The following is a 27764-nucleotide window of genomic DNA, read 5'->3' on the forward strand; positions in this document are numbered from 1 at the left end:
CTTCGGCCACTAGGGGGCCAGTCAGTCAGAACACTGAACTTTACGTTGAAGCAGTGAGGGATGATGGGAGTTGTAGTCTTCTTCCTTCAGTGTTGATGCTTTTTATCAGAATCTCACGTGTCGTCAGAGCAGCTGATTGGATCCAGTTAAGACTCAGTGTCTCTGACTCGTCTCCGATTGGCTGAGTCACAGACAACCAGCTGCAGAGTGAAGCTGAACTGAGATCAGTTCATAACACTGAAGTTATAAAAAATCAGAGTTTATCCTCAAGATCGGAGTTGATTTATCAGGAACATATATTTAATGTTTGACATTAAGTTAACAAGTAATCTGAACCTGTCGTAGTTTGAAGTTTCATCTAAACAAATTGTCGACGGATTAACAGCAGGTGGCGCTGATCCCAGAGTCGCTGCTGTTGAACCACAGGAGATGAAGAAGAGGAGAAACCTTCACTTTATTCAAAGTCTGGTTCAGTGACATGTTTTTATTTTGTAAAAGAGTGTGTGTGTGTGTGTGTGTTCAGAAGCTGAGTGAGAAGGCTTTGTAGGACAGGTTGGTGAACACGTCGATGTGGTCACTGCTTCCTGCGACTGTCAGCACCTACAGACACACACACACACACACACACACACACAGTTAATCAGGTGTTGACTAGAATATGAACTGTATTTCCGATGGAGGATCACATGACCAGCGACTCACCTGGTGCTCGGCGCTGTTGGCGTTGAGCTGCAGCGTGTTGACGCTCTGTAGAGAACACGGGATCTGAGCTTTGACTTCCCCCCCCAGCCGACAGTGAGACACGAACGCACCATCACCCGCCGCCAGGATCTACGACGCACACACACCACACACACCACACACACCACACACACCACACACACGCTGTACGTTAAATCAAACTTCAGGGTGAACACTTTGTGCCTCAGGATTCTACTCGGGCTGAGAAGTGACAAATGATGTCATCCGCGTGAGACGTCAGTGTCCATGACATCATGATTCATAGCAGCTTCATCTTGGTCCTCGCACAGAAGACACATGGAAATGGGTTCACACGTTTTGAAGATGGACTTCCAGGACTTTTCCAGGTTTTTCATGACCACAGGAACCCTGTAGGGGGCACTATAGAACGATTCTGCCCCACTGAATGTGTTGTGAAGCCAACACATCGACTGTGCAGTCAAGTAGCAGTAACTTCCTGTGTCGTGGAGAAACGCAGCAGACGCCATCGTAAAGCTCTTTTTTCCTGATAAGTCTTGAGCTGGGTTTTTCCTGTGGCCAGTAGATGGCGCTGTGACCAAGTATTGTCCTTAAGTTCCTAAACGAGTTGTCTCACCATGTCCTGGTGGAAGGCGGCTTGTCGCTGGCAGCCCGTCAGAGGGAAGATGGAGGTTGGAGACAGAGAGCGGAGGTGCCACAGAGACAGAGACGGACCTCCGCCACACAGCTGCAGGACGGAGGAGACAACACGTCACAAAATCTGTTTACACAAAAGTGTTTGATGAAACTTTCGTTTAAGCTAAAAATGACATGAAACGAAAGTTCAACAGAAATTCGGAATCCTTGTTTTTGTTTTTAAAAAAAAGGTATGTCCACGTATGAGGACATCACGTGACCTCATACGTGGACGACGTCTCGATGTAATTCTGATAAAAACACGATACTTTCAGAGATGCTGAAAATCTGCCTCTTGTGGTGAAAATAGGTCTTTACACCTGCAATGTTGGATTTTTCCAGGAGGACTTGAACACATCGTGTGTTTTCTTACCATCCAGTCAGAGTCGGTGGTCAAACAGCTGATCCACTTCCCGAACTGAGGCCGCGCACAGCTCTGCAGAGGACAACACGGTCAACACGGGACAGCGAGGACAACACGGTCAACACGGGACAGCGAGGGCAACACGGTCAACACGGGACAGCGAGGACAACACGGTCAACACGGGACAGCGAGGACAACACGGTCAACACGGGACAGCGAGGATGACACGGTCAACACGGGACAGCGAGGACAACACGGTCAACACGGGACAGCGAGGGCAACACGGTCAACACGGGACAGCGAGGACAACACGGTCAACACGGGACAGCGAGGACAACACGGTCAACACGGGACAGCGAGGATGACACGGTCAACACGGGACAGCGAGGACAACACGGTCAACACGGGACAGCGAGGACAACACGGTCAACACGGGACAGCGAGGACAACATGGTCAACACGGGACAGCGAGGACAACAGGGTCAACACGGGACAGCGAGGACAACAGGGTCAACACGGGACAGCGAGGACAACACGGTCAACACGGGACAGCGAGGACAACACGGTCAACACGGGACAGCGAGGACAACATGGTCAACACGGGACAGCGAGGACAACATGGTCAACACGGGACAGCGAGGACAACACGGTCAACACGGGACAGCGAGGACAACAGGGTCAACACGGGACAGCGAGGACAACATGGTCAACACGGGACAGCGAGGACAACATGGTCAACACGGGACAGCAAGGACAACAGGGTCAACACGGGACAGCGAGGACAACATGGTCAACACGGGACAGCGAGGACAACACGGTCAACACGGGACAGCGAGGACAACAGGGTCAACACGGGACAGCGAGGACAACACGGTCAACACGGGACAGCAAGGACAACACGGTCAACACGGGACAGCGAGGACAGGGAACAGCGGCGCTCTCACCTCGTACTTGTAGACCTCGATGCAGTGGACACACTGTCCGGTCCTGCTGTCTGAAGGACAAAAACAGCAGTTCTTCAAACAGTCTGTAGCTTTCTGCTGACAACAGGACACTCGTCCTCCGTCCCCATCACTCACCCCAGATCCTCACGGCTCCGTCCTCACTCCCCGACAGGATCTCCGCCTCCCGCTCTCTCACACTCACACAGTGGACGTAGTCCGTGTGACCCTGCAGGACAGACTGAGGACAGAGAGGTTCTCCAGGTGAAACGTTTGACACTACAGAAGACAGACAACACGTTCTACGTGGCATTATTGACATGTGACTGTCTTCATGTGATTAAAGAGACACACCTTGAAGACTCCGTGTTCCAGGTCCAGGATGTGGACGTTGTTGTCTCCTCCACCGATGACAAGACTGTTGTCCTGAAACACATCATCACATCAATAATAACTAAACTAACTAAATATAATATTGACCCTACTACTACTACTAATAATAATAATAAAAACAATGATTCAACAACAAACTGAGATCAGATTTTCAAACTAAACAAACATGTCTGAACTCACTCTGGACTGAACGGTCATCGAGTTAATCTCAGGAATCTCAAGACTGGACCTGAGAGAGAGACAGACAGTTAGAGGGACAGAGAGAGACAGACAGTTAGAGGGACAGAGAGAGACAGAGAGAGACAGACAGTTAGAGGGACAGAGAGAGACAGACAGTTAGAGGGACAGATTGACAGAGAGAGACAGACAGTTAGAGGGACAGAGAGAGACAGACAGTTAGAGGGACAGAGAGAGACAGAGAGAGACAGAGAGAGACAGACAGTTAGAGGGACAGAGAGAGACAGAGAGAGACAGACAGTTAGAGGGACAGAGAGAGACAGACAGTTGGAAGGACAGACAGTTAGAGGAACAGACAGAGGGACAGACGGGTGTCCTGCTGTAATGTGTCTCACTTGTAGTTGGGTCTTTTCGTCCACAGAGGTTTGACGTTCTGAGGAAACAAACATTCAGAGTTACAGGCGTTCAGCTGCAATATGGCTCGTCACCACTAGATGTCACTACATTCTACACACTGAAATGAAATCAAGTTAAATCGAGACCTGAGGGGGCGGGGTTTACTGCATATGACCAATCACAGACATGGAGATTTGTATAATAAAAGTCTGAGCAGAACAAACATCCAGAAGAAAAGAAACAGGTCCAGCTGCTGAATGCAGGAAGAGCAGCTGGTAAAACATCTGGGATGGTTTTAATGGTAAAACATCTGGGATGGTTTTAAAGGTTAAACTGTTCATGAACAAGAGCAGATCTGAAGATAAGGTCACATGTCATCTACATGTGTTATCATTGTGTGTCCGACAGTTTCCGTCCCTTTAGCTGAACCCTGGAGTCTTCAAGCTCAGCTGCAGGAAAAACACACACAAACAAACTGTAAAGAAGGAAGTAGACCAACAATCCACAGCAGCTCCAGGGATCCTCTAAAGTGGAGTTCACACCTAACGCCCGAAAGGCATCTGTGTTCCTGGTAATCACACGTAACATGTGAAGTTCTGGCTGAGGTGATCCAGACGCTGTGGTGGACGTGTTGTGGATTCACCAGAGAAGAGTTGTTGTGTGTTGCTCCCTAGGTCCACTCTGAGGTCCACTCTGAGGTCCACTCTGAGGTCCACTCTGAGGTCCACCCTGAGGTCCACCCTGAGGTCCACTCTGAGATCCACACTGAGGTTCACTCTGAGGTTCACTCTGAGGTTCACTCTGAGGTCCACTCTGAGGTCCACTCTGAGGTCCACACTGAGGTCCACACTGAGGTCCACTCTGAGGTCCACTCTGAGGTTCACTCTGAGGTTCACTCTGAGGTTCACTCTGAGGTTCACTCTGAGATCCACTCTGAGGTCCACTCTGAGGTCCACTCTGAGGTCCACTCTGAGGTTCACTCTGAGGTTCACTCTGAGGTTCACTCTGAGGTCCACTCTGAGGTCCACACTGAGGTCCACTCTGAGGTCCACTCTGAGGTTCACACTGAGGTCCACTCTGAGGTTCACTCTGAGGTCCACTCTGAGGTCCACTCTGAGGTCCACTCTGAGGTCCACTCTGAGGTCCACTCTGAGGTTCACTCTGAGGTCCACTCTGAGGTTCACTCTGAGGTTCACACTGAGGTCCACTCTGAGGTCCACACTGAGGTCCACTCTGAGGTCCACTCTGAGGTCCACTCTGAGGTCCACTCTGAGGTCCACTCTGAGGTCCACTCTGAGGTTCACTCTGAGGTCCACTCTGAGGTTCACACTGAGGTCCACTCTGAGGTCCACTCTGAGGTCCACTCTGAGGTCCACAGTCGGTGACGCTCAGTGGCTTCGTCTCCATGTTGTTCCCACGCTGAGGCCGAGCAGGGACCGGTCCAATCGGAGCCAGGACTCAGCCGCTGAGATTCCTTCTCAGAGCTGATTGGAGATTTGATTCCCGAGTTCAAATAATTCACCTTGAGCGGCAGACCTTATTAGAGCGTTTGCAATTTTTGCGTCTAGACGCGTTGTTGCGTCGACTACACATGTAATCTCGACAGGGGTCCACTTCGCCCCATGTTCGGAGGGAGCACACCATGAACATGGTGATGTCATGTTTCAGAGAAGTTGATTGGTCCGTGGACGGAGCTTTTCTACTGAACCACGAAGCAGGATTCATGGTCATCAGGTAACTTCCAGTTAAATTCAGAGAACCTACTCCAGTCTAAGTTGGCGATAAGAGATCAACTGTCCGTCATATGTAATAATATATATTTATCTATTTATTAATATATAGTTACCTTCTTGATGAGTTCAGTCCAGCTCCAGGCGCTGATTTCTCCGTTTCCGGTGCTCAACAGGAAACAGTCGGTGGAGAGAAGAGAGAAGATCGGACCTTCGTGAGCTGAAGAGACGACAAGAGAACAAAGTCAAACCTGAAACAACCGAATTCATCTGACGTCACAACACGAGGAAGTGGACGACTCGCCTGTGAAGGTCAGAACCGGTTTCTGACTCAGTGCTGTGGCGTCTGGACTCAGAGCTGCAGACAGACTGAAACAACAAAACAACTATTTAACAGATCAACACAACATCGCAGCTTCAGCTCCAGTGTAACTCTCAGTCTCACCTGAAGAGGGCGATCTCACCGTAGTTGTTTCCAGCCGCCAGGAAGCGGCCGCAGGGAGAGAAGCTCTGAGAGAAGACGGACATGTGGAGGAGCTGGAACAGAAACAGCACTTCTCTTGTGAACCGTATCATTACACCACATTAAAGGTTCAGTGTGTAGAATGAAGTGACATCTAGTGGTGAAGTTTCATATTGCAGCTGAACACTCCTCACCCCGCTCCCCCCCGCCCCTCCAAACATGAAAGAGAGCCTGCGATAGCTTCAGAAGTCATAGAAACTCAAAAGGTTCAGTTTGTCCAGTCTGGGCTACTGTAGAAATCATGGCTGCCCCCGCAGAGAGGACCCGCTCTATAAAGTCTGTGTATGTATATATATATACATACATATACACAATATGTAAATATAGGTATTTATATAACCAACTGCAGCACCACCTGCTGGTCGTTCCAATAACAGGAGCTTATCAATGGTCAAAGGAGTTGATCAGTCGATCAACAGAATGAATCTGCAGCTATCTCAGATAATCACTACAGGATTGATCATGGCTTTTTATGTTTTGTCACAAAGTTAAAATGTTTGGGTTAAAAACTAAGATGTTGCAACTAATCGATAAACCAAAGATCAGTTACTGTTCGATATTCAACTACTTCTGTCTAAAGTGATTTGATCAGAACCACGAACAGAATCAGTTTCTCCTAAAAAAGATGATTCAGCAGTTTGGTCTCAGATTCTCTGTGAAGTGCGAGGAACGATGAAAACGACCGTAGAGGAGAAGAAGGAGAAGAAAGAGAAGAAGGAGAAGAAGGAGAAGAAGAAGAAGAAGAAGAAGAAGAAGAAGAAGAAGAAGACAAAGCGCCCAACCAGCACATTTCATCTTGCTGGTTTCGCAGCTCACTGGTTTCGCAGCTCACTGGTTTCGCAGCCCGGTCACTGGGCAGCTGGACTCGGATGAAGAAGCTCACCTCCACTGGATCCATTCTGCTGCTCAGTCGCGATAAACCCGCACAAATATCACAACAGGTCGACGCGGCGCAAAGTGGGAAACGCTCCAATTCAGACGAGGACTGATGACGTCTGTACTAACGCAAAGTACCCTGGGATATGTAGTGCAGCGCTGTACTGCAAGTTAAGGGAACTATAGAATGGAAAAGAACATGAATAATACTATTAATAATTAATTGATGAGATATTAAATTTAACAATATTATTTACTGTTATAAACCTAATTTACAATGATTATGTGGTATATAATGTGTATAAACATATACATGTAATATATGTGAGCAGCATATTGATAATAATAATCATTATTATTAATCATAACAATAACGATTATTAATATAAAATATTATTTATTATATAGAATCAAAATGATAATCATGAAGACAATTCTTCACCATCATCTTCTTCTTCAGCATCATCATCATTCTCATCACCATCATCTTCTTCATCATCATCATCATTTTCATCATTATCACCATCATCATATTCATCTTCTTCATTTTCATCATCATCATCTTCTTAATTGTCATCATCATCTTCTTCATTATCATCATCATCATCATTTTCATCATTATCACCATCATCATAATCATCTTCTTAGTTTTCATCATCATCATCATCATTTTCATCATTATCACCATCATCATAATCATCTTCTTAATTTTCTTCATCATCATCATCATTTTCATCATTATCACCATCATCATAATCATCTTCTTAGTTTTCATCATCATCATCATCATTTTCATCATTATCACCATCATCATAATCATCTTCTTAGTTTTCATCATCATCATCATCATTTTCATCATTATCACCATCATCATAATCATCTTCTTAGTTTTCATCATCATCATCATCATTTTCATCATTATCACCATCATCATAATCATCTTCTTAATTTTCTTCATCATCATCTTCTTCATCATCATCTTCTTCATCATCATTTTCATCATCATTTTCTTCCTCTTCCTCTGTCTCGTTTATTCTCTGCAACGCGCGGAAACCCGCGCTGCCGCTCTGCCGCGCGGTGCCGCGCTGCTGCTGCAGCTGCGTACAGTGACGCGCTGCCGTGTGCGCTCCGCTAGCAGCGGCAGGAAGTGAGTGTCTGAGCGGCGCAGGGGAAAGACCCGAGAACCCGGAGTCTGCGGTGGAGCAGGAGGAGGAGAGATAAAGAACCATGTCTAATCCGTGAAACGTGCCCATTCTGCAGCTCCGCGCCGTGCATCGTCCACCCGGCGGCCACAGCGGCCATCAGAGGGGTGAGTGAGGAGCGTTTCTCGGCATAACACCGAGGTTTGTGTGCGCGGGGCCGCGGTCTGTTTGTCCACATCTTTGTGTAGCTCAGGATTAGCCTCGGGGTGCTAATGCTAGCTGAAGCGCAAACCTCTAGGAGCCCTCGCGGCCGCCGCAGCTTCACCTGCGGGCGGCGTGGGTGCGGTGTGTGGGTGCAGTGTGGATGCACACGTGCGTGTTTAAATCCACGCAGCTGCGTGATTGTTACGTTTTTATTTAGTTGTGAAACCTTCTGATGGCGGGGGGAGGGTGCTAACTAGCCATGTGCTAATGCTAACGCTAGCTCGGCCGTGTCTGTTTTCACCGTTTTATTCACGAATCGTTCGGCCGTGACGGAGCGCATCGCCCCGTGTGGTTCCCTCTGTGCGGCCGCGTCGTGTTTCCAGCGGCCGGACGCTTCCCGGTCGCTGGGTGTAGCCGATGTGCGTACGGGCTGTGTGGGGGTAAGAAAACGACGCTAACTCGTTAGCATGGGGGAAAATGGCTCGCTGATCGAAAGCCATTTTCCGATGGAGATGGGGTCTCGGTGAAAGTGGCTGATGGCCGCAGGTTCAGTCGCGCTCTGCGTGGAGCATCATGTCGGACATCCATGGCTGAAACGACGCGGCTGTTCGTGGATCACAATCGCGCTCGGTTCCCTTCCTCGGCCGGCCGGGGCTCGGATGTCACTCCTGCGGGTAAATCGGGGGTCGGTAGAAGGAAATGTCGGCGGCGATCCTCCGCTTTGTCCCGAGGATTCCGTGCTGGGGCTGAACCGACAGGAGACGGGCCAAGGTCAGGGAGTCCTGCGGCTCCTCCTCGGCCTGATGGAGCGAGGAGGAGCCGCAGGAGGATCCAGGGTTTCAGATGTTTGTGGAGAATAAACGTGTTTCCTGCTGTTTGCATGAAGCTGTTTACATGAGCAGAGAGGACGATGATTGGCTGCTGATCCAAACGATGATCGATCACATCGGTGCGTCTCGTGGGGATTAAACAGGTTTAAAGTTTAAAACTAACCAGTGTGCTCAGCTGCTGTTTAGATGTTCTATTCTACTAAAACACAAAGGTACTCAACCACCGTAGCTCTGATGTGAATTTGTGCAAAGTGCAACTTTGTGTAAGGGAGTTGTGTCATGTTATGAACATACTGATGTTTAACTCAGGCTTACTCTGAAATGATGGAAATTAAAGAGACATTTTACAGAAAGACATTAAAAATATATTTAAAAATTAATTATTATCATGGAATCCGCTACTGATGTGTAATAATAAAATGTATGATTAAAAAGAGTCGGTTGTCGGTCAGAGTCCCAAAACAACAATGTTCAGTTTATAATTAAAGATATTCACATGTGCAGGTATTAAAGAATTTTATTGATTGTTAAAGCTCGATCAAAAGGTGTGAGTGTAATAAACATCTTTCCTACATCGTTTATTCTATGAAATAATACTTTCCACTGCAAAGTACTTTCGTCTACACTCTTCCACATACAGAATACACATTTGTCACAGTAACTGAATGTGAAAACTTTAAATTGAAAACTAGGTTATAATGTGACGGAAAGTGATTTCTGAATTTGAATCTCTGTTAGGATTAAAATCCAAAGTGTTTCACGTCAAACATCTGGATGATTTGTGATGTCTGGTGTGTGGGACACAACAAACCTCCAGTAGAATATCACCTGTTTGATTTATGTCAATATATCAGATGTCCTCAGGACGGAGACTTTCTCCGGAGTTTGTCTTTCACACATGAACAAGGTGTTGTTCAGGTGAAGGTGCAGCACACAGAGGCAGAGAGGAACATGAATTCCACTGCAGAGATCATGGGAGTTCTTTCTCCAGCACATGACACAGGAGGCGGCTCTTAAAACCAAAATCTTGACATCTACGTCTGAAGGGATGTCACGAGACCCGATATTTACGTTACCTTTCGATACTAAAATAACAAAACACAGACAATGCCCATTTTTTGACGAACCGTGCCAGCTGTTAGCATCGGCGCTGCGCCTCTTCTGGAGCTGCGGCGCTGATCTCTGAGCAGCTGAAACAAAAATTGGCATCGAGAATTGTGTTATTTTACTGGTATTGGCACCGACTACTGAATTTTTGGTATCAAGACACCCCTACGTCTGTGTCTATGCTTTTTCACATTGAAAATCCATATGCTTGTCAGTTAATGCATCACTTCCTGTCTCGGTCTGCTGCTCCACCGCTCACCTGAAGAATGTGAACGAGTCCATGCAGAAAACTTCCTGTTGCAGGTAAAGTCCAGACCAAATTCTCCGGACTTTATCCGCAGGTGATGTCTAAAAAGATGGACACAGGCTTCAGCTACCACCCTCCCACACAACTCCCTCCCCTTTGACTTCCTCTACCTCTCACCCCCCCCCCCCCCCCACACACACTGTGTGTGTGTGTGTGTGTGTGTGTGTGTGTGTGTGTGTGTGTGTGTGTGTGTGTGTGTGTGTGTGTGTGTGTGTGTGTGTGTGTGTCAGAGCAGATTAACATGGTGGCCTGTTGTAATCTGGTACAGATGATCTTGTTACAGCTGTCTCAGCCATTGACTCACTTAAATCACTCTGGTTCTTTGAGAACTATTGATATGATTAGTGACTTGTAAGTTGACTCTGTGTGTAGTAACGTGCAGTAACACATTTTAATTATCTCCCAGCTCCAACTTTACATATTACTTTATTTATTCTTCAGCAGGTGCATTTGTGTTTCGACCAAATTACTGAATAATAGATAATCTTGATAACAGAGGTTTGAACCCTCACTAGTCTCAAGTGTCAACGACTCAAATGCACAACTCATTTTTCATGGATTTATATGTGTTTATAGAATCAGTCACACAAATATGAACTCCCTTTGCTATTTAGAGAGTACTTAAAAGTATTATAGATTGTTGTTATTTAAAGTGTGCTGTAATAAACAAAATAAGGCTAGGCGTATGTGCTGCACCTAAAGCTTAAAAGGACTAACTCAGATTTCAGCCTTTACTGTATCAAGGTGGCCCCTCCTGCCCCCCCCCCAAAGGCCGGCGCATGCTTCTGGGTTTTCACGGGCCCCTTCCGTGCGTCGCCCTTTGAGAAGCATGAATGACAACAAGTCCTTCGACACCGCTGCGTGAAAAGCCGCAGACGCAGTTGCAGAAGCATGCGCCGGCCTTGAGCAGCACCACTGCATAGAGGCCATTACGCCACAGGTCAAAAAGTGACATTGCTCCTCTGCTGTTTTCTAATCATCAAACTTACAACTGAGCTTTATCAACACCTGCTGAATTCATATTTATGTTCCTGGATAGACGGCGTCTCTTCTTCTGCCACAATGAAGTAAAAACATTGTGTTACGTCGTAATCTGCGAGAAGAACTTGTGGCTGTGTGTGTGTTCGTCTCTGTCCCTCTTCACACACGAACTGATAACCACGTGTATTATTTAAGTTATTAATCGATGATGTCAGATCATAGGTCACTTTAGCCTGATGTCCTGACATCTTGTGTTGTGTCGCAGGTTTAATGTCTCTCATAAACTGAAGAGCAATTAAAACAATCACAAAGAAAACATCCTGTACGCCCTAATAACTTGTGATATGTCATGGTGTTTATTGTTAAAGTGTAAATTGAGGGCATTTGCTACTGAGGAAATGACCTTCCTCTGGTCTGAGACCTTCTGATTGTTGGGGGGGGGGCAGCGCAGCTCAGTGTGGGGGCAGAGCGTCATCCTCTTTACACTGTAAACAAAGGTGTGTCCTGCAGAGGGCTGTCAGGTGTGACTGGTGTTGAAATCCTTAAAATCACATTCAAATCACATAATGCTTTGAGGTAAAAAGATCAGCATGTTGAATAATGTTTCACTATCGTACATGTTTGAGAAATGTGGTATTGTTGTCTGTTAAATTCTCAGAGGAACTTGAGTGTTTTTTTTTTTTTTAATAAAAGTTAAAGTAAAATGAAGACTCTTAAAGTTTGTTTTCTTCTTGTCTTCACAGTGAGACCGACCCTAACAGGGTCACCACCTCCGAGGGTGGGTCCTGATTGTCCGGACCAGCGCTGGTGGCTCTTGGGGAAAAACTGGCTGCCATCTTTGACCTCCACCGAAGAGCTAAGCCCAACTGTTCCTCCTCCACCCCCCTTACATCACTGTTCATTGCTCTGTTGTGAACCGTGAATCCCTCCAACTGATTTGCTTTAGAGTACTATGGCAATGCATGATATGAGTCGTGCCAAGGGATACCCCTGTAAAGAATGTGATATGGTTTGCCCGAGTACTCCAAGTCTTCTAGAACATATGAAAGCACATTATCAGCAAGAAGAGACTGGACGTTTTGAGTGTGAACAGTGTGGCCGAATTTACAAGCACGCAGCTAGCTTAGCTAATCACAAAAAGTCTCACGAAGTGGGTTCCTTCCAGTGCCCTGTTTGTACTCGTACCCTACCCAACGCTGTAGCTTTGAAGAACCACCTTCGTATCCACACATTGTCTCCCAGTAGCGCGCACACAGAGGAAGAGAGCGAAGAAGTACCTGAAGACACAGGCCACGACGAGAGGGACTACGGCCTCGCCCAGGACCTCTCCGACGGGTTTGGCCGCTCCCATTTGAATAATAGTGGAATGGGACATAGTGTCCTACAAAGCCACGAGACAGAGGAACACGGGAAAAAAGGCTCCCCTGAATCCGACGACGCTTGGGACAGACCGTTCAAGTGCGATCAGTGTGACAGAACCTACCGGCATCACGGTAGTCTGGTGAACCACAAGAAGTGTCACCAACAAGGAACTTTTAAGTGCTCTGTGTGTTTCAAACAATTCAGCAACCTGGCTGCCCTAAACAGCCACGAGAGAACTCACTCGAAGTTCAAGACTCCCGGGGCATCAATGGTGAGCAGCAGTGGTAGTGGCAGTAGCGGCAGTCAGTCATCCCAGAGCGAGGACACCGCCTCGTGTTTCTGCCACCTCTGCCAGGTAGCCCTGCCAAATAAAGCTGATTTTCAGGAGCACATCCTGCTGCACAACACAGCCTCCCCCATCGGCCTGCCCCGCAGTTTCCCAGGCATCATGCCTCACAATCTGAGTGCAGTTCGATCCCCAGCATACACACCAGCCCTGGGGGACCCTTTGCCTCTGCCGCCCCTGCCCACTGAGAAAAGAGGTCCCTATGACCCTATCATGGGCCCTCCAGTCAACAATCCCATCTACACGTGTGCATACTGTGGGGCAGGACACCCAGATCTGGAGACCTTGAAAGTCCACTATTTAACCCATGATCCCCACCCTGCTTCCCATGGTCAGGATGGATCCATCCTCAACTCTGACACACTAAGTTCTGGATCACAGGGCTCAGTATCTTCTCCATCTGGAGGCCGTGTACCCCAGGCCCATTCTCCAGATGATGGAGAGCGCCGCTTTAAGTGTGGGGAGTGTGGAAAAAGTTACCGGCATGCAGGAAGCCTCGTGAACCACAAACGTTGCCATCAGACAGGCCACTACCAGTGCACCATCTGCTGTAAGCAGTACCCTCACCTGGCAGCACTACACAGTCACCTACGAAGCCACAAGGGACGTTCCTCAAACCAGCCTATTAATAACGACAGCAATGACTGGCTATCTCCAGAGCCACTAACTCTGGACTCCCAGCAGAGCTATGTCCAGGAAGGCAGTGGTGCCACCACTCCAATCTCACTGCCAGGGAATCTCGGTGATGCTGCCCACTTTGTACCAGATGGTGGTCACAGCAGTGGGTTGGACTCTCTTGAGTTTCATGATCGTTTTGATGGCAGCTCACTTTCCCAGAGCAACTCAGCGCACCGTCAGGCTGACCGACATGTGTGTGCTGACTGTGGTGAGATGTATGGAGATGTATCAGGCATCAAGTCACACATGTGTCCCCGCCATGGCCAGCAGCCACAGCAACAAGGCAACATGTCCAATGGTTTCATAGGGAACATGAACTATCACAGCTCAAGTGGAACCTCATTGCCCGCTGGAAGTTCCAGTAACTTGAAAGAAGGCGGCAGCCAACGACAGTTCTCCCAAAGCGGAGGAAAGAGAATGGGGAACAGTGACAAAGGTGACGAGGATGATGGTGAAGTGTATCAGTGCTCTGTGTGCGGCAACCACTATGCCAGCCTCAGAGCCCTTAGGAGCCACTTGCGTAGCCACGCCAACAACCCAACAGGACCAGGACCTTCCAACCTGGAACAGGATTGGAGAATGATCTGCTCTACCTGTGGCCAGAGCTTCTCCAGGAAGCAGGACCTCCTGAATCACCAGTTGGTCCATGGCCCCCAAAGGCAAGATGGTCAGCAACAGAGTATTGCAAGCAGCTCAGCTAATGGCAATGACAAGATGGATGGGCGCAACCACATTTGTGTTGACTGTGGCATGTTTTTCGCTGACCGCCACCACCTAATCACCCACCTTTGTCCTGGTAAGAATCGGGCCAGTTCACTGAGCAAGCAGGGCCTGAACGGAGCCAAAGGGATGTCTGGAGGAGATGGTGTTGGTGGTGGGGTTGCTGGAGGCAGCCGTGATGTTGGTGGTGATGGACGCAGGCCTATGGTTGACCAAAGTGACAAGCCCCACAAGTGTGACCAGTGTGGACGAGGATACAGACACCCCTGCTCACTCCTCAACCACAAGAAGTCACATAAAACTGGCGTTTTTCGCTGCTTGGTTTGTCAGAAACGTTACTACAATCTGCTGGCTCTCAAGAATCACCAAAGGACCCACTTTGACCTGAAAAGGTAGGTCCCTGATTTTTTTGCAATTTTCTGTCAAATCTTGTACATTTTAAAGACGATGCAAATTTTTACCAATATGTAAAGAAATGTTTCAAATGCTGACTGAGTTTGGCATTAGGGTAAGAAATGTTTTAGTTACACTTTATGACAAGTGGATGAGTTAAGTTGTAGCTGTGGTTTGTGCTAAATTCCAATACAAAAGACATGCCCCACAACTGTTGGTAAATATTGGACATTTACTTTGTGGATTCTGTGTTAACCATGACAGTCATTGTGTCGAGTTAACTATTTATTTCCATCTTGGTCAATTCTCCACACTCGTAATTTATTTTAGATTTGTGATTTTTCTAAAGGCTGTCTACCACAGTATATATTCAGATTTTTAACTATAGTGAGTGATCGTAACAATATATATAAGGACTTTGACTTTAATAAAATAATAGCCTCCACAAAGAGTCACATTAAATATCACTGCTAACCTGATATTGGTTGAAGATAATTGGTTTCTTAATTCTTTTGTTTTTTCTTCCTGTCTACCCATCCCTGCTGCAGGCACAAGTGTGAAGAATGTGGTAAGGCTTTCAAGATCCAAAAGCAGCTGATAAACCACCTCCGGCTCCACGAGGAGCATCGGGCCAAAGGTCTCGTCCGGACTGGCCCAAACGGTTCCCGCTTCCAGCAGGCTGGCCCATCTCAAATGCAGACTATGAGAGGAGAGTCATCGAAGGGCCAGGTAATGGGTGTCAAATACAACCATCAAGGGTTCAAGAAACCCTACTCTTCAGCTGGAACTTCCAGACCTCAGAAGTTTGACCCTTCTGAAAGTGGACGGCGGCCTTTTGCCTGTGAAGAATGTGGAAAGACATACCGACATGCAGGCAGTCTAGCCAATCACAAGAACCTTCACAAAATTGGAGAGTACCACTGCAATGTTTGCAACTCTACGTACCCCAACAGGCTAGCAATGAAAAACCACCTACGTCTCCACTTTGCCCAGAAGAAACATAACTGCCAAGAGTGTGGGAAGGGCTTCCGCACTCAGAGACAGCTAGCTACCCACTCTACAGCTGGCCTGTGCAAAGGCCCGCAGGGCCCTGGGGCCCAGATGGATTTTGAGTGCGATGGCTGCTGTGAAGGCTTTGCTACGGCTGATGAGCTTGCCGCCCATGACTGCCCAGCCCAGCACCTGCCTTCGTCCTCCTCCACCAACAGCTCCACCAACATCAGCATGGAGAGAAGTTCTGTTGACCTGGACTCTGATGAGAGACCCTACGCCTGTGACCTGTGCAGTTGCGCCTACAAACATGCAAGCTCCCTGCTGAACCACAAGCACACCCACAAGACAGGCAACTTCCGGTGCAATTTCTGCGACAAGCCCTACACTAATTACATGGCGCTGCGGAACCACATGCGCATCCACACACAACGGAAGAAGCACATCTGCCACACATGTGGGAAAGCCTTCCGGCTGGCCAGGTTCCTCCGCAACCATCAGAAAGTCCACGAGGAGGGTGCTACCCCCTTTGGCTGCCCCAGCTGTGGGAAGAGTTTCCAGGGAAGGTCCGGTCTGGCCAGGCATCGCTGCGGGGAGAATCAGGTAGGCATGGAAGTCAGGAGGAAGGCCACTGCACCCACGGGAGAGGGCGAAGAATGTCGGTACACGTGAGTTCTCGTCAGTTATTTGTGATTCTTCGAAGTTGAAAAAAGTAGTGAAGATAAATTTAGATCTCTACATGTCTATTACAGGTATATGATCTCCAATCCGGCTTCCTTGGGACCATACGCGTGCCGGAATTCGGATTTTTCTGAAGTTTGGACAAATTGAATTAGTGGAGAGACCAGATAAGTCAACCCCGTTTGCTTTCAGTTAGCATATATCACACACTCTTTAGGGTACTTACAATCAAACATTACATGTTTAATGTTTTCATGCTGTTTTCTTAGCACATTTTGTCACAGATCTGTAGAATTGTTTGTGTAGCACATTAGCAAAATCTTAAGCATTGATGTTGTGTGTTCCTCACTCTTGCTCTGATGTTGACTGTAGTTTTTGATTTGTGTGTTTGTTTTCTTTAGTTAGAATAAATTTACTGGCCATTTATTAGCCTATACGCTGCAGTATTGTGATGGGACATTGCGATTGTCTTGGCAAATTGAAGTCACAGGGAGGATTAGGAAGTATTTGGAGCTAGCTGCACTGCACATGTCTAGAGGTTCATGGATTCTTTACTACTGCACATTTGCTGCACGCAGCTACATTCTGACATGATTGAGGTTCTTGGGGTATGTTTGATTGGTTTGCATCCTATATTCAGAACCAGTAATCACCCAAAAGAAGGTGGTGAAGTGTCAGGAAATTGTTCTCAGTTGTCAAAGAGGCTGTTTGAAGCTTGTGTCCATTTGTGCAGTGCAGGGAGCAGCAGATGCCTCCCAGTTCCCTACGTGTATCCCACTTAGTCCATAGTTTCTCCCATGTCCCTTCCTTCCTCACCCACCCGGCAGCCCTCTCCCTATGACCTATCTAGCAATCATAACTTTAATTGGTACACCACTTTGTTATAGTCTTCTTAAAAAGCTTAAAGCCGGATTTCAGATCATATACCTGTATGTACAACATCTTAGATGATGACTAGTTAAAATGTTTCAGTGATTCTGAAAAATAAAGTGGTAACCAGTAACCTGAGATTAATTTGGCTAGAATAATGAAAACAAACAACCGCCTTCCGTTGCTAATCTCTTTTTCTTTCCTTCTGGCCCTCCTCCCCTTCCCACCCCCCCCCCCCCCCTCTTGTTTTACGTCTTTGTATCTGCACAGATGTGATCAATGTGGCCGCTCCTACCGCCATGCCAGCTCCCTCCTCAACCACAAGAACACCCACACCGTCGGCATCTACCACTGCGCTGTGTGCCTCAAGACCTATTCCAACCTGCTTGCCCTGAAAAACCACCGCCGTATCCACTCGGAGACACGGCGCCACCGTTGCCATGATTGTGGCAAGGCCTTTCGTGTTTCCTCCCAGCTCTACAACCACCGCCGAGTCCACCAGAAGCAGCGGGAACTGACATGCCGGTCCTGCCAACGAGCCTTTCCTACACAGTCCAGCTTCAGACTCCACATGGAGATCACCCATGGCCAGACACCACAGCCCCGCCAGCCCAGAGCCCAGCAGCCCCGACCAGGGGGCTCCCAGGAGTTGGGCTGGGGGTCAGGCCTGGACATCACCTTGATGCAAGAGCAAGGACTCAACCCAAGCAGCGTCGCCAAAGCCCGCAGTCGTGGGGGCAGCAGTGAGGTCATTAAGTCCCATGTCTGTGGTCAGTGTGGGCGGTCTTACCGCCACGCCAGCTCCCTCCTCAACCACAAGAACAGTCACAAGACTGGCACCTACTTCTGCAACTCCTGCCAGAAAGAGTTCCCCAACCTGATGTCCCTCAAAAACCACCGCCGGATTCACACAGAGCCCAAACGCTACCAGTGCCCGGACTGCGGCAAGTCCTTCCGTGTGTCCACACAACTCATCTGCCACCGCCGCATTCACACCAAGGAAAAGCCGTTCTCCTGCCAGCACTGTGATAAGCACTTCTCCTCCAAGTCCAACCTGAGGCACCACATGAAGGTGCACTGGAGTGGCTCAACGGCGCCCCCTCCCAGGGCCATGGGTGCGCCCAACTTCCTGGGTATGCCCGCTGGCCCATTCATATAAGCTTTGGGATGAGTGGGGGAGGGACTGTTGGTTGTGGGGGTCAAATGGGGGGAGGAGGGGGGGCAGTCACATGCAAAGGTTTCTGGAGGTGCCAACACTGCTCTTCCTCCTGCTCATGCTCCTCTTCCTCATTTCCATGTGTGGCTGTGGTGTGTGAGTGAAAGACATTGTGTGTCAGTCCTGTCCTACATGACGTGAACATACCCAAACACAAAGTGGACGCCACACACACACACTCACTCTGACACTCGGCTGAAAGGAAGACGTGCACATACACTCACACGTCTCTAGTATCTCTCTAAACTTTACGAGCCAAGGCTTATTCACGGATGTTCCCAGAAGGCCATGCAACTGTCACTCTCAGAAGGACTGACTGACGGGGGCAGGGGGGCAGGCTCATGGACTGCAGACAGACATGATGTAGTTTTTATCAGCTGCATGGACTTCACTACGCCTCCCTCCTGCATGTTGCCCTCTAACACTGAGCTTCTTCCTCGCTCTGGAACATCAATGAGGATTTGGGCCACAGACCCTGAGCTGAGTCCAGACTGCTCCAGACCAGCTCGTGAACACTGAGTCCTGTGGTTGTGGCGGTTTGACAGACTGAGCTGCTGTGAGGGTCTGATGCCTTCTTTTCTAATGAGACATCGTGTCCGTCTCAATGTCTCGAGTCAACCGGTGTCAGTGTTGTTTCTGATGAAGTTTGTGGGGAGTTTTGTTCTCGATGGAATTTTCTCTTGTTGCCTTCGTCACAATGTTTTTAATCCATATTCTGACCGAGGTGGTCCGAACCAAGTCCAGACTGTTTTTATCCTAGTGACCAATGTGTTGATGCAGAGGAGGTTCTGGTCGGGTTTGGCTTCTTTCTCTTTTGTCCCTGAATGGTTTGCCAGCGACACAGCGAAGACTTGTGTGAGTTTTTCTGGTTGAGGAGAAGATGCTTTGGTCCCTGAGGGTTTGCTGTAACTGTATGTGTGTGTTTGATGAGCTTCATGCTTTTGCAGCTTCCACGTTCACCACTTCCCGATGCCTCATTCTCACTTCTGGGTTTAACAGCAGGACGTCATGCATTCAGCTTTGACAGAGCAGTTTCTACATGATGTCACTGCAGCCATGTGTTGACGTGACTTTCTGCTTCGAGCTGTTCACTGTAGTAGAGTAGAAAATAACCACACCTCCATTCCACAGGAAACCCAATGAGGCGTTAACGTGAGCAAACATTTTCATGTAGACAAGGTTTTCCCCGCTACGCTGCAGAACGACTCGGGATTATAGGTAGCAGTGGGCGGGGCCATGTCACCGATCAGAATGATCTGTGTTTTCAGAGCTTCTCTCAAAGATGGTGTAAAGGTAAACCAGCTCAATCCGGTTCTTACTGTGCGTACACTGAGGCTAGTCGTCACGCTGTGGGATGATGATGTTTGTTAATAAAGGAAAACCCGTTATCCTGGGTCGTATTTTCTATGTTGTCGGTGTAAATGATTGACAGGGACAAACTGGAAGACTCAATGAGCTGCTGTGATGTCATCAGGGCTGAACCAATGACAGGTGGGATATGATGGCACCAGGAATCATAGAGACAGCCCTGTTTGATGACATCACAGCAGCTGTTTCCAAGTTGACAAGTTAACCCTTGAATCATTCACAGCGTCCACATGGAAACAAGGCGGCTCAGCTCAGAGTCAGTTGGTGGAACATCAGGTCTCTGGTCTGTTCCTCCGACTTGTGACTGTACGACGTGAAGTGGCAGCTGCAGGAGGAACACTGATGACGACAGGAAGCTGTAAATGTGTTGTGTTGTAATCTTACCTTCAAGTCCTGTTATACGAAGGAAAAAGACGACAGATCATTGTGGTAATGCATTTATTTATATTATCCTCATATTATTATCATTAACACGTGTAATGGACGGCACTAGTCTTTAGGATGTGAGTTTAGAGCTTTGTTGATGTATCACCCCCCCACCCCCCACCCCATCCCTCTGTTCTGTGAAGATGACAGAACCGTGGATGGACACTGAGACTGAAGATTTAAGGAACTGAAACGTCAGAATGGAAAGTGTTTTTTTACCCAGTGATGTTGTGACGCTCTTGGTCAAAGCTTCCCATCATCCCTTTCTTCCATATTTATCTCTTCTTGCCCCCCCCCCCCCACCCCCCGTTTCACAGAAATCAAACTGGCGTTGAAAAGGGACGACTTGGTGATTCTCAGTCCTCATCATTTGAACCTTTTTTATGTTTCATGGTAACCTCTTGTATTTATTGATGTTATTTTCTCCCTTTTTTATTTAAAATCGTTTTTGACTGTGTGTTTAAAACCAGCTTGTCAGCGTTTCCACCAGCACTGGTGCTAGTTTGAAAAAAGATGAAAAGTCAAAGGTGTGCAGTGACCGTCAAGTGCTGTAGGAGTCATGTGATCTAGACACAGAAATAACTGTACATTCTCTATTTTTATTTTTACATTTGCTTCCTTCACCATGTTTGGTTTTATTTTATTTTTAAATATACAATTTTCCCAGCCTGCATTTAAATAGTTTTTAGAGAAGAAAAAGAAAACGTTTGGTTTGGAACTATAACTCTTTTTTTTACTTTAAGTTCTAACTTTGGTTTCCATGCATATATGTAACGCTTATTATACACTTTTATAAACTATGTTTTGATAATTAATTTCTTAACAGAAGAACTTGTCCATATACTATAACCCTTACTGCTGAGTACTGAAAATAAATAGCTGAAAAAACCCAGAGTGTTTTCAATGCCCTTCAGTGGTCACTTTTAGATACAGCAGGTCAGTGTAACACAGATGACCTTTAACCTCTGACCTTTAGGTTCTTCTTGCCACATGGTGATGAACTGCTGCTGTTGAGTTTAGAAGTTATTAAACCTATAGACTGTATATAATGTGCATCAGTGACTGTATATAAAGAGGATCAGTGACTGTATATAAAGACAAACCCTGATAGGGGGTGTTGATTTTGAACTCTTGGCGATCTTAAACTTTCTTTTCTCTCAGATTTGAGTCCGGTGATGTCGCCCAGTGGTTCCAGGAGCTTCCCCTGTGGTCAGTGTGGGCGGTCTTACCGCCACGCCAGCTCCCTCCTCAACCACAAGAACAGTCACAAGACTGGGACCTACTCGTGCAACTCCTGCCAGAAGGAGTTCCCCAACCTGATGTCCCTCAAGAACCACCGTCGGATTCACACAGAGCCCAAACGCTACCAGTGCCCTGACTGTGGCAAGTCCTTCCGTGTGTCCACAGCGCTTGTCTGCCACCGCCGTCTCCACACCAAGGAGAAGCCGTTCTCCTGCCAGCACTGCGATAAGCGCTTCTCGTCCCGGTCCAACCTGAGGCACCACATGAAGGTGCACTGGGGTGGTCTGCCGCTCTCCAGAGGGACGTCGTCCGCCTTCCTCACCGTCCCCTCCAGATCCTTCCAGATATGATGTGTCCTGACCCGGTGACACAACGGCCACATACCTCATCACTGCCCCCTGGAGGCCGGGAATCTGACCTCTGCTCAAAACTTCATGTTGAAATATGTACTATCAAATATATGACTCTGAAAAACATCACAGGATTTGTGCGGAATCGAGTCTTGGGTCTAGGTGGTTTTAAATGATAGTGAGAAAAAAATAATTATGGATCTTTAATGTTTCCATTAGATCCAACTTACCCCTTTGTGCACAGCTGTTGGTCCATGAACACCTAAATATTTAAACACAAACTTTATTATAAAACAAATGTCATTTTTTCATCAGTAGAAATCTACATATAAACTAGAATGTCTCTGAAGCAGCAGCAGGTTGTCGGGTCCGACTCGTTCAAACGGGAACATGTGGGAACCTCCAGGCGAGAGGCGGAGCCTGTAGAGCAGCAGGAGGCGGGGCATCACGTATGAACTCTGCTGTAGACAGATCAGTGTTGTTGTTTACAGCTCATCCACACCACACATTTTACCAGGAGACTGCAGGAGAAGATCCAGAACATGTCCAAAGAGACTGACTCAGACATTTGTTCTCACATAGAGAACCTTTAGAACACGTGAGGAACCTGCAGAACATGTCAGGAACACGTCTGTGGCTCAGTTCATGTGTAAAAACACTAGTTTCAGATCCAAAATCAGGATTTTTTTTATTTTTATCTCAACCAAAATCATTTTCAGACTTTCTGCAGCCTCGTATTGTTCAGGAACAGTTTGTTTTCACTTATGAATAACGATGATGTGTAATAACTCGGTTGAGCTCTTTTCTCGGCTGGAGGTGAACCAGTTGTTTCCTGAGACTTGTGGACATTTTATACGACTCAACAGAAAACAGTCAACATTGCCTCTCCTGTAATTCTGACGCTGGGAAACTGTTTTCATCGAAGTTCATGTACTTCAACTTTTAACTTGTATTCGGCCTCCACAGACCAGTACAGGTGCATTATGGGTCTTGAATTTTTCATGAACGACAGTTTCTGAAGCACTTGTCATATCATAGTTCTTGACCTCAATGTTTTTGTGATGGCATGTTGACTTGAAGTTGACAATAAACTGACGACACATTTTTGTTCTTAACATTTGTAAAAAAAACTTCGAGCTGCAGCGGTAGCATGTTGTAACGTGTTGTCATGGTCTTCACTCAGATCTTACGGTTCACAACCAAACATGACACAGCATTGTTTCTGCCACTGGAACAGAAAACACCATCATTTTTACACACTTTAGTAAAACAAGATTATTTTAATCATAATTAAGATTCAAAAATGTATCTAAATAAATGTTCAAAGTGGAAAAAATAAGCTGTCAAAAAGAGAAACTGGATTCATGGTGGATGAGATGGATGATGGTTTAACAGTTGCCTGCAGACCAGTAACATCTTCATCATTGGACTCGTCTTCATCACCTTCTACCTGCATTGTTCTGTTCTGACTTGGTGCCTTATCGCACACATATATATGTATATACTCATTGTTTATATATGTGTATATATAGTTGCAAACTAACCAGAAGTAGAAATTTGAAAAGTGATTGTGTGTCGTCGACTTTCACTTTCTCACAATCTGCAGAAAAGCCTAGAACTTTGACTTTTGTCAAAATTCGGATGTGTCGTTGATGAAAGAACTTTATTTGTGTGGATCGACCAATGAGAGACAAGCGCCTGCAGCCGTGGTGACGGCCATTTTGAGTCCAGTCATTTAACCCACATTTATACAGCTCCTTGTTTTCACCAAGAGAAAAAAGATGAACCTTGTTATGACTTTTTAATCTCTCACATCTATTGAGTTCATGATGCTGCTGTTGTTCAATTACAGGTTCAAAATACGTTGATTTTCATCTGAAGACAGATCCAGGTTTCATTATATGAAAAACTATAATTCACTTGATTTCAGTGGGAATACAAAATGGTGGAGTGGAACGTGTGGTGTGGAAACGTCGACTGTTCTATACAAACTACGATTCTTTTGTTTCAGCTGGAAAATATTTTGAACTGTCAGTGCAAACTTTAAATTTAAATAGTTTTTCCAACAAACAACCCGTTTTATCCTGTTAGATAAAAATTGCAACAAGTTAAAAAAAAATTCACTCCACACGACGGTAATATAACTTTTATTTGAAAGTTAAACCTTCATGACTTTACTTCTGTTTTAAATGTTGAGTTATTGCATAAACGAATCTGATCAATGACAACATTAACACCATATTACATTAATTATGAATTAGTGCATTAGTTATTAATATTTATACAAATCTCATTTATACATTTGTGTTAAGATGTATATCTGTGTATAGCACAAATTCATGATGGGTTTTTATGTTTTTAATATTTGTCATCCTTCAGCCACAAATGAACTGACACAAATTATGTTTCTTTAATTTTCTGCTGTTTGTGAATATTTAATGTTATTGAATCACAATTGTTTTAATTGTAAAACCAAACTTATTAGCAGTGATAATTATATAAATGATTATATGATAAGATAGATGAATAAATATATTACTGTCTTTGATCAATATGAATAGAAATATTAAGTCTTTGATCATATAAATAGAACACGCTTTTTGTGCTTCCAATTTTCTTCTGCATCTGCATTTGTTTATAAATAAATTCTGTTTCTACTGTGGAAACAAATCCTCTGAATTGTCTGATTGACAGACTGATGATTGACTGATGACTGACTTACTGACTGACTGATGATTGAATGACTGACTGACTGATGACTGACTGACTGATGACTGATTACTGATGATTGACTGATGACTGACTGACTGACTTACTGACTGACTGATGACTGACTGACTGATGATTGACTGATGACTGACTGATTGACTGATGACTGACTGACTGACTGATGACTGACTGACTGATGATTGACTGATGACTGACTGACTGACTGATGATTGACTGATGACTGACTGATTGACTGATGACTGACTGATTGACTGATGACTGACTGACTGACTGATGACTGACTGACAGACTCACTGATTGACTGATGACTGACTGACTGATGATTGAATGACTGACTGACTGACTGATGACTGACTGATTGACTGACTGACTCACTGACTGACTGATGATTGAATGACTGACTGACTGACTGACTGATGACTGACTGATTGACTGACTGACTCACTGACTGACTGATGATTGACTGACTGACTGACTGATGATTGACTGACTGACTGATGATTGAATGACTGACTCACTGATGACTGACTGATGACTGATGACTGACTGACTGATGACTGACTGACTGATGACTGACTGTCTGATGACTGACTGTCTGATGACTGACTGATGATTGAATGACTGACTCACTGATGACTGATGACTGACTGACTGATGACTGACTGTCTGATGACTGACTGATGATTGAATGACTGACTCACTGATGACTGACTGACTGATGACTGACTGATGACTGACTGACTGATGACTGACTGACTGACTTACTGATGACTGACTGTCTGATGACTGACTGACTGACTCACTGACTGACTGATGACTGACTCACTGTCTGATGACTGTCTGACTGACTGACTGATGACTGACTGATGACTGTCTGACTGACTGACTGACTGACTGACTGATGACTCACTGTCTGATGACTGTCTGACTGACTGACTGACTGACTGACTGACTGACTGATGATTGACTGATGACTGTCTGATGACTGACTGATGACTGAATGACTGACTGACTGACTGACTGACTGATGACTCACTGTCTGATGACTGTCTGACTGACTCACTGACTGACTGATGACTGACTGACTGACTGACTGACTGACTGATGACTGACTGACTGACTGACTGACTGACTGACTGACTGACTGACTGACTGACTGACTGACTGACTGACTGACTGATGATTGACTGATGACTGACTGATGACTGTCTGATGACTGACTGACTGACTGACTGACTGACTGACTGATGATTGACTGATGACTGTCTGATGACTGACTGACTGACTGATGACTGATGACTGACTGACTGACTGACTGACTGACTGACTGACTGATGATTGACTGATGACTGACTGATGACTGTCTGATGACTGACTGACTGACTGACTGACTGACTGACTGATGACTCACTGTCTGATGACTGTCTGACTGACTGACTGACTGACTGACTGACTGACTGACTGACTGACTGATGACTGACTGACTGATGACTGACTGACTGACTGACTGATGATTGACTGATGACTGTCTGACTGTCTGATGACTGACTGACTGTCTGACTGACTCACTGACTGACTGATGACTGACTGATGACTGACTGACTGACTGATGACTGACTGACTGACTGACTGACTGACTGACTGACTGACTGATGATTGACTGATGACTGACTGATGACTGTCTGATGACTGACTGACTGACTGACTGACTGACTGACTGACTGATGACTCACTGTCTGATGACTGTCTGACTGACTGACTGACTGACTGACTGACTGACTGACTGATGATTGACTGATGACTGTCTGATGACTGACTGATGACTGAATGACTGACTGACTGACTGACTGACTGACTGATGACTCACTGTCTGATGACTGTCTGACTGACTCACTGACTGACTGATGACTGACTGACTGACTGACTGACTGACTGACTGATGACTGACTGACTGACTGACTGACTGACTGACTGACTGACTGACTGACTGATGATTGACTGATGACTGACTGATGACTGTCTGATGACTGACTGACTGACTGACTGACTGACTGACTGATGATTGACTGATGACTGACTGACTGACTGATGACTGATGACTGACTGACTGACTGACTGACTGACTGATGATTGACTGATGACTGACTGATGACTGTCTGATGACTGACTGACTGACTGACTGACTGACTGACTGACTGATGACTCACTGTCTGATGACTGTCTGACTGACTGACTGACTGACTGACTGACTGATGACTGACTGACTGATGACTGACTGACTGACTGACTGATGATTGACTGATGACTGTCTGATGACTGACTGACTGACTGATGACTGTCTGATGACTGACTGACTGACTGATGATTGACTGATGACTCACTGTCTGACTGACTGACTGACTGACTGACTGACTGACTGACTGACTGACTGACTGACTGATGACTGACTGACTGACTGACTGATGATTGACTGATGACTGTCTGATGACTGATGACTGTCTGATGACTGACTGATGACTGACTGATGACTGTCTGATGACTGACTGTCTGATGACTGACTGACTGACTGACTGACTGATGACTCACTGTCTGATGACTGTCTGTCTGATGACTGACTGACTGACTGACTGACTGACTGACTGACTGATGACTGACTGATGACTGTCTGATGACTGACTGTCTGATGACTGACTGTCTGATGACTGACGGACTGACTGACTGACTGATGACTGACTGATGACTGTCTGATGACTGACTGTCTGATGACTGACTGACTGACTGACTGACTGACTGACTGACTGATGATTGACTGATGACTGTCTGATGACTGACTGACTGACTGATGACTGACTGACTGACTGACTGACTGACTGATGATTGACTGATGACTGACTGATGACTGTCTGATGACTGACTGACTGACTGACTGACTGACTGACTGATGACTCACTGTCTGATGACTGTCTGACTGACTGACTGACTGACTGACTGACTGACTGACTGACTGACTGACTGACTGATGATTG

The 27764-nt window shown here is 46.4% G+C and overlaps 2 protein-coding genes across 4 annotated transcripts; one reads left to right on the plus strand and one right to left on the minus strand.

The window, feature by feature from the left end:
- Positions 1-435: 435 nt before the first annotated feature.
- thoc6 (THO complex 6) lies at positions 436-6910 on the minus strand. 3 transcript variants are annotated; one of them, XM_062407598.1, is made up of 13 exons: positions 6803-6910; positions 5842-5933; positions 5701-5765; positions 5513-5616; positions 3666-3703; positions 3274-3322; positions 3055-3126; positions 2839-2941; positions 2704-2753; positions 1769-1831; positions 1337-1447; positions 703-831; positions 436-600 (listed from the first exon to the last, which is right to left on the minus strand). In XM_062407598.1, the coding sequence occupies exons 1-13, from the start codon at positions 6815-6817 to the stop codon at positions 520-522; spliced, it is 972 nt and encodes a 323-aa protein (XP_062263582.1). In that variant the 5' UTR covers positions 6818-6910; the 3' UTR covers positions 436-519. The 3 variants fall into 3 exon arrangements, with proteins under 3 accessions (XP_062263582.1, XP_062263584.1, XP_062263585.1); XM_062407600.1 differs by having other exon boundaries at positions 6720-6860; XM_062407601.1 differs by lacking the exon at positions 1769-1831.
- A 1032-nt stretch (positions 6911-7942) lies between these two features.
- Positions 7943-24724, plus strand: si:dkey-89b17.4 (zinc finger protein 729). Its single transcript, XM_062408210.1, has 5 exons — positions 7943-8104; positions 12110-14864; positions 15414-16523; positions 17677-18539; positions 21578-24724. The coding sequence occupies exons 2-5, from the start codon at positions 12319-12321 to the stop codon at positions 22006-22008; spliced, it is 4950 nt and encodes a 1649-aa protein (XP_062264194.1). The 5' UTR covers positions 7943-8104; positions 12110-12318; the 3' UTR covers positions 22009-24724.
- Positions 24725-27764: the final 3040 nt, after the last annotated feature.

This window comes from Platichthys flesus, chromosome 16 (assembly GCF_949316205.1).
Source record: "Platichthys flesus chromosome 16, fPlaFle2.1, whole genome shotgun sequence".
NCBI lineage: Eukaryota > Metazoa > Chordata > Actinopteri > Pleuronectiformes > Pleuronectidae > Platichthys > Platichthys flesus.

Excerpts from the sequence above, each read along its gene's own strand:
- thoc6 (XM_062407598.1), bottom strand. Across the intron at positions 1,832-2,703 it reads TCGAGGTCTACAAGTACGAG|AGCTGTGCGCGGCCTCAGTT; the intron begins GTGAGAGCGCCG and ends TGTCCTCTGCAG. Across the intron at positions 1,448-1,768 it reads CCACCGACTCTGACTGGATG|CTGTGTGGCGGAGGTCCGTC; the intron begins GTAAGAAAACAC and ends TCCGTCCTGCAG.
- si:dkey-89b17.4 (XM_062408210.1), top strand. The coding sequence starts at position 12,319 with ATGGCAATGCATGATATGAGTCGTGCCAAGGGATACCCCTGTAAAGAA. Across the intron at positions 14,865-15,413 it reads ACCCACTTTGACCTGAAAAG|GCACAAGTGTGAAGAATGTG; the intron begins GTAGGTCCCTGA and ends TCCCTGCTGCAG. Across the intron at positions 16,524-17,676 it reads GGCGAAGAATGTCGGTACAC|ATGTGATCAATGTGGCCGCT; the intron begins GTGAGTTCTCGT and ends GTATCTGCACAG.